The 11540-nt window shown below is 51.2% G+C and overlaps 1 protein-coding gene across 1 annotated transcript; it reads right to left on the minus strand.

Moving 5' to 3' along the window:
• Nucleotides 1–1578: 1578 nt before the first annotated feature.
• Nucleotides 1579–3311, minus strand: LOC100273612 (Formin-like protein 18). Its single transcript, NM_001148028.1, has one exon. The coding sequence runs from the start codon at nt 3199–3201 to the stop codon at nt 1888–1890; it is 1314 nt and encodes a 437-aa protein (NP_001141500.1). The 5' UTR covers nt 3202–3311; the 3' UTR covers nt 1579–1887.
• Nucleotides 3312–11540: the final 8229 nt, after the last annotated feature.

Raw genomic sequence — 11540 nt, forward strand, 5'->3', positions numbered from 1 at the left:
CGATATTGGCAGTTCTCAGCTGGGTCGTCTGCATGCGATTCAAGGACCGCCTTCAAACCAAACTGATTCACGCACGGATCATCGGAGCCCCGAAAGATCCAGCTGGCCGGAGCTGATTTGCGTCCAGGGAGCTGCGAAATCGAGCTTCATTTCACCTTTTGCTGGTCATGGTCCAGTTTACCCCGAGGGTGCGGAGATAGGCCTCCGGGTCTCGGCGCGACGCTGGCACTCGCAGTCGGACTCTACTCCACCGTTGTATGTGCACGATAGCATGCATTGCAGCCGGACACTACTCCACCTTTTGCTGCCCAGCGCTTTCCAACTGTGTAATCTATCTACTCTGTCCAGTCCAGCTGGAAGAAGAAGAAAAAAAAAAGCTAGTTGTTTTAGCATCTGAATTGCTCAAACCGCGCGCAGTCGTAAGGTAACTATTGGGCACACTTTGTGTTATTAGATATGGTGAAGATGTATTTTGTTGATCGAAAAACGTAGTCCATGCAGAACTTATCTTGTTGCCCACCCCACACCCCGCAGTGCACGTGGCATCAAGGTTGTAACGTCCAAAAACATAGTGAGAAATGACTGGATAATCTTTTAAGTGTGGATGTAAGCTTATAGAGGCTTCGGTCGAGCTAGAGGTTTGGTCCAGGAAGGCTTGTGGCATGAGGATTTGCCATAACCACGCCTATCAGATCATCCATATCCACCGGTGGGTATAGATTTACCTCTATAACTATACACATGTGTATATGTCACCCATCGAGTCATTCATATCTATAAAAATTAAATATTTATATTGTCAAGTATATCTATTTAAATGTCATTACAAAATTTCTAGCATCATCCAATAGTCTATTCAAGAACATCATGGATAACCGGATAAAATAGCAACACTTAGATAGTACCACACATAACACATTATTAGCAACACTTAGATGGACAACAAGGTTTTACTGGCTTAAAAAATAACAGCGCGATGCCAATGCCAAGAGAAAACGAGCACTGCATGAACCTGAAACGAATCTCAACGCAGTCCTCTCCTCTCCCTCGGTCCCTCCTTTTTTTTTCTACTATGCGTTGGATTCCTTTTTGCCCAGAGTGGGCGGACCCAGCTCCACCGCAGCTGCAAGCGGGCGCCGGGCAGTCAACAAGAAAAGGAGCGAGTATGCATAGCTGGGCGCCAATCCCAGAATCCCACTCCTGCCAGCCCGCGACGGAGGGTCACGCCGCCCCGCTGTGCTCCCCCACCACCCACCTCCCCCGCTTTGCCCGCCTGCCGCGCCCATGCGTCCGCACAGCTCGTACTGTCCCTTGCCCTGCCTTTCACCGCCAACCCCCGCGGCCCCGCCCCTCCTTTTTTTTTCCTCCTGAAAATGAAAATGTCTGTATTGATCCACAGCTCCATCTAGGACCACTAGCCTGTTTTGCAAAAAGGCGTGTCGGTCTAACCGTATGTCCACCCCAAAACAGCCTCGATTTCCCGGGCAAAACAAAAGGATGGCCAGAGCTTTGCCATGCGCTATAGAAGAAAGCAGTGACGCGGATCACTGCAGTGCAGGCACCAGCCTAGCAATCGTTGCTCATTCATTTTGAATTCAAAAAACCTGGAAGCATAGTCCATATGATCACAAATTGCCTTAAGTTACGGAGATCCAAAAAAGAACCACCCTACATATGGCTAAAGCGAAGCAACCAGCCAAAAAAATCACACCACACCGCACTCAGGAACTCAGCGCTCACGAAAAAAAAAGGCGACCACCATCAACTAGCCGATCAGCGGAACCGAACTACTCCAGCAAACAAACGCACGCTAATAAAGCACACATCTACCTCAACTACCTATGTACAATTCGCTCGTGATTCGTGGGTTGCCGCCGGTCCGGTGGGTCACCGGAGTAGGTCGGCCTGCGGGTGCGAGAGCTCCTTCCTCAGCCGGTGGGAGAAGAGCCTGCACGCGTCCATGCTCAGGTCGACGGCCGCGGCGAGGGCGACGAAGGCCGCCGCGTCCTCGGCGCACCCGACGTGCGCCACCCCGACCTCCACCGTCGGCTTGCTGCACCGGCCCTCGCCCTGGACCGCGGCGGACATGACGAAGCCGCGGTAGTTCCCCAGGGGCCACTTGCTCAGGTCGCCGCTGCCTCTCGGGCTGCACCCCGGCGTGCCGCCCCGGCTGAGCGGCTGCGCGGCGGTCAGGTCGATGGCGAACTTGCCGCCCTTGGACGAGGGGATGGAGGAGTCGGCGAGGGCGACGGCGGCGTGGTCCACGCCGGGGACGAGGAGGTCGAAGCGGTAGCCCAGGCTGTCGGACGCGCCGGCGCCGCGGCGGTCGCGCCAGCACTCGAGGCGCGCCCAGGGCTCCCAGGCGCCGTCGGCCGCGGGCCGGAGGATGAGCCACGCGCCCGGGTTGGACCGGCTCACGCGGTCCGTGCCCGGCGACGGCACGAACGGCGTCACCATGGACGCCATCGCCACGGGGGACCCCTTCAGGTCGTGCACCGTCACCGACCACCCCTTGCGCTCCTTGGCGTCGCGCTCACGCCGCATCCCCGGCCTGCGCAGGTCGCTGTTGCTGCGGCACCCGAACTTGCATGTGAACATGGGCTGCCTCATGCTGCCGCGCACCTGCAGCACCTGCGGGCTGCACTCCGGCTCGCCGTCGAACTCGAAGACGAACCGCGGGTCCGGCTCCGCGCGCACGGTGAGGCAGAGCTCCGCCGCCGCCGCCGGGCTGCCCTTCCCGGCCCGCTTCCCGATGGAGATCCAGCCGCTGTGCAGCACGGCGGGCTTGGCCTCGGCGCCCTTGAGGTCGAGCGGGACCGTAGCCTTCCCGAGCAGCCGCCCGGAGCTGACGCCGCAGGCACTCCCCTTCCGGCCGGCGTAGACCGACACCTTCAGGCTAGCGTCCCCTGCCCCGCGCCGCGACGAGAAGAGCGAGGGCTTCCCGTCGAACCACTCCAGGTCAGCCTTCGACAGGTGGAACGCGGCGGCGAGTGCCCCGGACGCCGGCGTCTGCTCGCCGCCGTCGGTGACCACGAGCGGCGCCGGGACGCTCTGGACCGGCATCTTCCCGAGCCGGATCTTGCAGTAGCACGCCGACGTGGACGGGTGGACGCCCGCGCCGGCCCCGGAGGCGGGCGGCGCCACCGGCATTCTGAGCGCGAGGTTGCCCACCAGCACCCGCACGAACGGGCACGGGTCCATGGCGCGCTGCTGCTGCTCCTCCTCCTGCCACAGCCCCCGCGCGAAACACGCCCTGACCCGCCGAGGTTGGCGGGCGAAGGATAGGAGGCGATGCGGAATTGCGGAGCGAGCGAGGGGCGATGATGCGTGGTGGACGGAGATAAGAGGGGACGAGTTGGTATATGTGAGGAACGGCGGAGCCCGTGGAGTAGGAGCCAGGCTGGATCCTGGTGTACCGTGGCTGTGGCTATGACTGAGACACCAAACGCACACGCCCCAGTCGCCCAGTCGGGCCCGGGTTCCGTGGCCTGGATGTCAGTGACGGAGTGTGGGCTTCAGGATGGGCGCGAGGGTGGCCGTGGGGACACGAGCTGGAGCCGAGACGGATCCAAACGCGCAGCGGCGGGGGCGCGCTTCGCTGTGGCCTGCTGCCAGGACGAGGCGGCCAGACAGACGGGGTCTCGGTAGGTTGCGGCTTCCTTTTTGGTTGGAGCTAGTTTTTTTCTATTAGAACTATACATTGCACAACGTACCCACATTCATCAAATACGCATATAAATAATATGCGTATACATATTCTTGAAGAAAATTTTTAAATACTGAACCAATTAATATCTAAAAATAAAAAATACTACAAACACTTCAAATATTGTATGTCATAAAAAATAACGGTATTAAAATTTTAAATATTGGTTTCTATAGGAATTAGGAAATAGAAAAGAGGCACATAGCTGCTCTACCTACTAGTACGTACGGCACGACCAATGAGAGAGTAGGGCCCACAGGAACAGTGTTACTGGACACTCTACTGCGCAGAGATCAGAGACGAGGCGAGTGCTGTTTCGCTGTAGTTTTTCCGTTTAGTAACGGTCATAGGTTTCACCACCTCCACCTGCACGGCGGGCGGCGTATAATCGGGCGTAACTTTTGTGGTTGCTGGCACTTGGCACCTGATGCCGCTAGTAATAATGGTTTCACTTTTACCGTGGCGAAGAACGGAATTTTTGACTAGCTGTGTGTATGGTGGTCCAGAAGCCTGGCTATTACTAGCAACTGTTTACTGCAAAAACCATGATTATGGCATCAGGGATATGCGGGAATTTTGTGAATGTTTGCTGGCACCACCACTGCTGCTCTGTTAATACCAAAAGCTATCTTGTCGCGAACAGGACACGAAAACGCTTCAAAAAAGAAATAAATTCACGAATCACGGGATAAGCGATCAGGGCGAGTGGAGTACCACTGTAAATGCGCATGCAGCAGCAGCAGCAGGAGGACTGGTAATTTGTTGGCGTGCTGCGTGCGTAGCGTAGCAGCAGTACCTTTGTTTGCAGGCGCCGCACGTGGGGTGTCCTCAGGTGCCGTGGACAGTGGACTGTCGTTTCGGGCGGGCGAGCGAGAAGCAGCACGGCAGGAACGCAGCGAGCCCAGCCCCGGTGGAGCTGTCATGTGCAGTGCAGGATAGCCAGCCAGCGTGGTGATCAGGTGCGCGAATGTTTTGAAGAATCCAATGCGCTAGCGTGGCAGGTCAGCGCATTCTCGGCTGGTGCCCTCATAATCCCATTTTTCAACACACGAGCTAGGTAATCCTGGGTGGCCGAGGGCCGGATCTGTCATGTGACAGCCGCCGCAGTGGACAAGGATTTTTGTTTAAAAGGAAACGGACGCACGCGTGCGGCGGACTCGGCGGGAGAACACCGGGTCACTGCATGGCGATGACTCATCTCCCTGATCTGAAAGAAATGTAATTTATTCTTGATGTAACGAGGGAGGAGGAAAAGGTTAGAAGGGTGGGTCTGGTTTGGCAGTGATTTTTTAAGGAAAAAATCAGATATAAGTTGTGGCATTTAGAAAAGCCATTGTGAGCACCTGTGCTATGATATAACTGTTGAGCAACTGTGATTTGGGGGGGGGGGGGGGGACTATGCTCAATCTACCTCACATGCTATCTGCTGTGAAAAAAATTGTTGTAAACTGCTCCGATGCTTCGCTGTCCAGCAGCCGCAGCTGCACGGCGGCGGCCTGCAGCACGTATCCATCAAACCATCTCAATCATGAACGCCTCATCATTCCATTGCCCGGTTTCCATTAACTAATCCGGTCGCCGATCAACCAGCTGGCCCACAGAGACCCCGCGCAAGCCGCAACTGTCTTGCGTGGCCCGTGGGCCTGGCTAAGCCTGTGACCCCACAAGCCAGCGAGTACGCAGGACAAGAGGCGTGCGCTGTTCTGCTTTTACGCCGGCGTCCATCCGTCCAGGCTGGGCACAGCTACGGGCCGGGGCCCACGTTGGCTTGATGTGGCTCGTACTCGTACTACCAGAGGTTTTTGTCCATCGGCTGGCTGGCTGGCTCCCAATAAAAATCGCCGCGGCGATTGGACGCATCGCGTCGCAACTGGCTGGCGCGCGTGCGCTGGAGCAGGCGAGCCGCGAGGTGCGAGCGGCAGTGTGTGGTGTGCGTGTGCCAGGCCAGCCGAGCCGTGCAGCCGCAGCAAAGCGCGAGAGGCGCACCAGCTGTCCCGGGCGCCCGGCCGCATCTGCGGGTCGCTGCGAGCGGAGAAGTTTCTTTTCTGTTTGCTTGGTTTAATCCGTACAGATTTCTACTCATACTCAGTATTTTTATCTTTATAATTTACAGTTATTACAGCAGTGGTTTTAATTCAAAGCGAACGGACCAGAGACACTTGTCACGAACTTGAATGGATTTATAGGGTAGAGTTGAGCGGAATTTGGGAAGAGTTGGAGAACAGCAACAAGAACAGAGAGGGAGAAGAGCAGCGAGAGAAGGTTGAGATTTCATACCCCTGTATTATCCGTTACCATTCGTTCACCTGCCGTCACCGACAACAATACAATTCCACTCCCTGGGCCGAGCCTCTACAGCTACACGGGCTTGCCAAGCCCAGTTATCAACAGTGGTTCAGCTTCCGAGCCTCTACACCTACACGGGCCATGCATTCACTACCCGCTGCGAAGGATGCAGCTGCGGTCAAGGGGAAGGAGAAAGATGGAGCCATAGTTCGCCGGTGACGACCTTACTTACTGGCCTGCCGGAATCACCAGAGCGTAAATTATATTTTCTAGACGTACGTAGATGCTTTAGGTGCTTGCACATCAAAATATGCCGTAAATGTTGGGCCAGATGGCAATGATTGCCCAACGAGTACAATCCCTGCCATTTTTTTCGTCGCATTATATTTCACCCATGGTAGCACCGTAGCACCCGTCAAATGCGTAACGGACGCACACAACACACTAGAGCCTAGCCGCGAGGCCATTTAGCGAAAGTGCGCGCCTAGGCGTCAATAATTACGACGCCGACCCTACCACGTAGACGTCACAACAGCCTTTGGGGCTGAGATCTTGGTGCTATCTATATTAGCGTTTAGACGTGTAGCCTCAGCGTTAACAGTGATCGCGCTAAGATAAAGATTTATTTTCTAAATTCAAACTAAAAGGATATACTTGTCAGAAACTTTCTAAAAATGGTTAAAAATAAAAAAAATAAGACAGAGCAGTGTTGAAACCGTCACTCGCCCAATAACGGACCAAAAATCTGGACGTGCTTTTTCCTCAGCCGCTTATAGGGCCCCATTCACCTCAGCCCATTGAAACATACGGGCACCTTTTTCCCGTAGCCCAGTAAGGGCTTGTTCGGTTATTCCCAATACACATGGATTGGATGAGATTGGAAAAAATTGAGAAGAAGTTTGACTTATTTGGGATTCAAACCCATCCAATCCCACTCAATCCACATGGATTGAGAGCTAACCGAACAAGCCCTAAATGTGTAAGGCTACCATCTTTTGTGAAGTCTTCCCTAAAAAAAAAGAGAAAAAAAAACTTTTGTGCATACTGATTGACTGAAGCATCTGTGACGACTAGGGAGGTGCTGTATCACCATGGCCACGTCCCTGTTGCAGACAAGCCAATTTCACCAGCAAACTTGCACAGTTTTTTGTTTTTTTAAGGACGAAGCAAACCAACACAGTTGGGAGCGCGCTAGCTAAATGACAGATCACTTTCGCAAAGGTTCCTGAGAATATGAGTGATGGCAAATATATGCATACTTTTATGTGATTGCTTCTGGCCTCCACTCTTTTTTGATCCAATTTCACGTTCTTGTGCCGGAATTACTTTGGTTGCAAATCTATACACCTTTTCACCAAACACGTCTTCCCTTCAGCTTCAGTTACAACAACAACAAAAAAAAATGCTACAATATTCATCATATTGTTCGGAAATAGTACCGTGTTCTGAAATCATATGAGACTGATATGAAAGCAAGCCTGCCTGCGTCACCTTTGACCTTTCCATGAACCATCGATAACGACCGCGGGGCCAAAGCCCAAATGGCAACGGCGGCTTCCCTTATTCTGGGGTCTGGGCGTATTTCAAAAGCAAGCGAATTCTTTTTGAAAGTAAAGCTCAAAAACTGCTTGCGCGATTGGTCAGCAATCAGCATCCGTCCATTCCAACAGATTACAACACTTGAGGAGTTCAGAAGATGCGACCTGAAGGTCATCTCATCATATAAATACTCCCTCTTTTCAAATTGACTTGTTCTCTTCATTTTAAGTTGTAAGTTATTTACATTTTAGATACATTTTTACTATTGAAATATAGTGTGTATTTAACATTTTAACTGTATGACAAAAGCTGTATATCCAAAAGATCTAAAATGTCTTGTAATTTAAACTAAAGTTAGTAGCTTTTATTATATATCTAGACGTAATTCATATACAGGCGTGTAGCAAAAACTACGCATCTAGAAAAATCAGAATGAGTTATAACTTGGAATGGGAGGGAGTAGTTGCGATGGCTACTAACGTATGAGAACTTCGAAATTCTTATTTGTATATTTCAATTGAAGACGACGACATCCATTTTCGAAATTTGCAGCATATAGAGCAGATTTTAGCTAATAATAAAGGGGTACACATTGCTATCCATCAAATAAAATGTATGCTCGGAGCAACTTTAAAAGACTATATATTTATATCGTTCCTAATTTATAGGAATAGAGATTTTGGTCAAAAAAAATCTTCCAACAGTCTCTTTAATTAATTTACCTTCAAACTATTCTGATTTTTTTTTGCTAGCCAAAGATTAATTTACCTTCAAAGATATATAACCAGATGTAGCAAGTAATAAAGATCAAGGCTACTTTTTTCTAGAGAAAAACCAGAGCCGAAGCTCTGCCAAACGGGCCTCATAGAACAATTGTCAAAAAGGCAAGTAAAAAGAGGTAGAAAACATTGATTACTTAAATAATTCCTTACTAGTCGGCTGCCTGTGCGTTGCGACGACTCACAATAAATACCCACATAAACTATCCACCAAAAGATCCCAATGTTTTTATTGATTGTCTTCGTTCTTCGCATAATATTTTTTATGAACGCACAGGTACCATAGGCAGCAAATCAGAGATCCCATCCCTCGCCTCCAGAAAGGGAATTAGGCTTACACCTATTTCCTAATAGATTTTGGTGGTTGAATTGCCCAACACAAATAATTGGACTAACTAGTTTGCTCTAGTGTATAAGTTCTACAGGTACCAAAGGTTCACAATAAACCAATAAAAAGACCAAGAAAAGGGTTCAATCAAAAGAGCAAGGGACAACCGAAGTGTGCCCTGGTCTGGCGCACCGGACTGTCCGGTGCACCACCGGACAATGTCCGGTGCACCAGGGAACTCGACTTCCAACTCTTCACCTTCGGGAATTTTCAGAGGAGCTCCGCTATAATTCACCGGACTGTCCGGTGCTCCAGGGGAGAGCGACTCTGAACTCGCCAGCTTCGGGAATCCGCTCCGCTATAATTCACCGGACTGTCCGGTGAGTCACCAGACAGTGTCCGGTGCACACCGGACTGTCCGGTGTGACAGCGGGGCAACGGCTACTTCGAGCGCAACGGTCATCTGCAACGCATTAAATGCGCGCCAGCGCGCGCAGAGGAGCAGAGCACGCGCGGGTGGCACACCGGACAGCCTACAGGGCATGTCCGGTGCACCACCAGACAGCTAGGCAGGTCCACAGGACAGAGCTCCAACGGTCGGAACCCTTCAGCCAGGTGACGTGGCTGGCGCACCGGACAGTGTCCGGTGGCGCACCGGACTGTCCGGTGCGCCATGCGATAGAAGCCTCCACCAACGGTCAAGTTTGGTGGTTGGGGCTATAAATACCCCAACCACCCCACATTCAAGGCATCCAAGTTTTCCACCTTCCAACTACTTACAAGAGCTCTAACATTCAATTCTAGACACACCAAAGAGATCAAATCCTCTCCCAATTCCACTCAAAGATTTAGTGACTAGAGAGAGTGATTGTTGTGTTTATTTGAGCTCTTGCGCTTGGATTGCTTCTTTTTCTCATTCTTTCTTGCAATCATCTCAATTGTAATCGAGGCAAGAGACACCAATTGTGTGGTGGTCCTTGCGGGGAAGTTTGGTTCCCAATTGATTGAGAAGAGAAGCTCACTCGGTCTGAGGGACCGTTTGAGAGAGGGAAAGGGTTGAAAGAGACCCGGTCTTTGTGACCACCTCAACGGGGAGTAGGTTTGAGAGAACCGAACCTCGGTAAAACAAATCCTTGTGTCTCACTTCTTTATTCGCTTGCGATTTGTTTTTACGCCCTCTCTCGGACTCGCATTATATTTCTAACGCTAACCCGGCTTGTAGTTGTGATTAACTTTGTAAATTCAGTTTCACCCTATTCACCCCCCTCTAGGCGACTTTCAATTGGTATCAGAGCTCGGTGCTTCATTAGAGCCTAACCGCTCGGAGTGATGTCGGGAGATCACGCCAAGAGGGAGATGGAGACCGGCGACAAGCCCACTACAAGCCACGGGAAGACTTCATCGGAAGAGTCCCGCAACAAGGGGAAGGGGAAGGAGAAGAAATCCTCTTCCCACAAGTCGCATCGGAGAGGCGACAAGCACAAGAAGATGAGGAAAGTGGTCTACTACGAGACCGACTCTTCATCACCATCGACCTCCGGCTCCGATGCGCTGTCCGTAACTTCTAAGCGCCATGAGCGCAAGAAGTATAATAAGATTCCCCTACGCTATCCTCGTATTTCAAAGCGTACTCCTTTACTCTCCGTTCCATTAGGCAAACCACCGGTTTTTGACGATGAAGATTATAACATGTGGAGTGACAAAATGAGGCATCATCTAACCTCACTCCACACAAGCATTTGGAATGTTGTTGAGTTTGGTATACAGGTACCATCCGTAGGGGATGAAGACTACGACTCGGACGAAGTGGCCCAAATTCACCACTTTAACTCCCAAGCCACCACTATACTCCTCGCCTCTCTAAGTCGAGAGGAATATAATAAGGTGCAAGGGTTAAAGAGTGCGAAGGAAATTTGGGACGTACTCAAGACCGCGCACGAAGGAGACAAGGTGACAAAGATCACCAAGCGGGAGACGATCGAGGGGGAGCTCGGTCGCTTCATGCTTCACCAAGGGGAGGATCCACAAGCTATGTACAACCGCTTGAAGACCTTGGTGAACCAAGTGCGCAACCTCGGGAGCGAAAAATGGGATGACCATGAGATGGTCAAGGTTATTCTTAGATCCCTCGTCTTTCTTAACCCTACGCAAGTTCAATTAATTCAAGGTGATCCTAGATATAAGCTAATGTCTCTCGAGGAGGTTATAGGAAAATTTGTGAGCTTTGAGCTAATGATTAAAGGCTCAAAGAAAATCATCAAGCAAGGCACCTCCTCCACGCCCGAAGCACAACCGGTGGCATTCAAGGCGACGGAGGAGAAGAAGGAGGAGTCTACATCAAGTAGACAACCAATCGACGCCTCCAAGCTCGACAATGAGGAAATGGCGCTTATCATCAAAAGCTTCCGCCAAATCCTCAAGCAAAGGAGGGGGAAGGATTACAAGCCCCGCTCCAAGAAAGTGTGCTACAAATGTGGTAAGCCTGGTCACTTCATTGCTAAATGTCCATTATCTAGTGATAGTGACAGGGGCGACGACAAGAAGGGGAGAAGAAAGGAGAAGAAGAGGCACTACAAGAAGAGGGGCGGCGATGCCCATGTGTGCCGCGAGTGGGACTCCGAGGAGAGCTCATCCGACTCCTCCTCCGACGAGGACGCCGCAAACATCACCGTCACCAAGGGACTTCTCTTCCCCAACGTCGGCCACAAGTGCCTCATGGCAAAGGACAGCAAAAAGAAGAAGGTTAAATCCAAATCCTCCACTAAATATGAGTCCTCTAGTGATAATAATGCTAGTGATGAGGAGGATAATTTGCGTACTCTTTTTGCTAACCTCAACATGCAACAAAAAGAAAAACTAAATGAACTAATTAGTGCCATCCATGAGAAGGATGAACTCTTGG

Source organism: Zea mays, chromosome 5, assembly GCF_902167145.1.
Source record: "Zea mays cultivar B73 chromosome 5, Zm-B73-REFERENCE-NAM-5.0, whole genome shotgun sequence".
Taxonomy (NCBI): Eukaryota; Viridiplantae; Streptophyta; class Magnoliopsida; order Poales; family Poaceae; genus Zea; species Zea mays.

Excerpts from the sequence above, each read along its gene's own strand:
- LOC100273612 (NM_001148028.1), bottom strand. The coding sequence starts at position 3,201 with ATGGACCCGTGCCCGTTCGTGCGGGTGCTGGTGGGCAACCTCGCGCTC.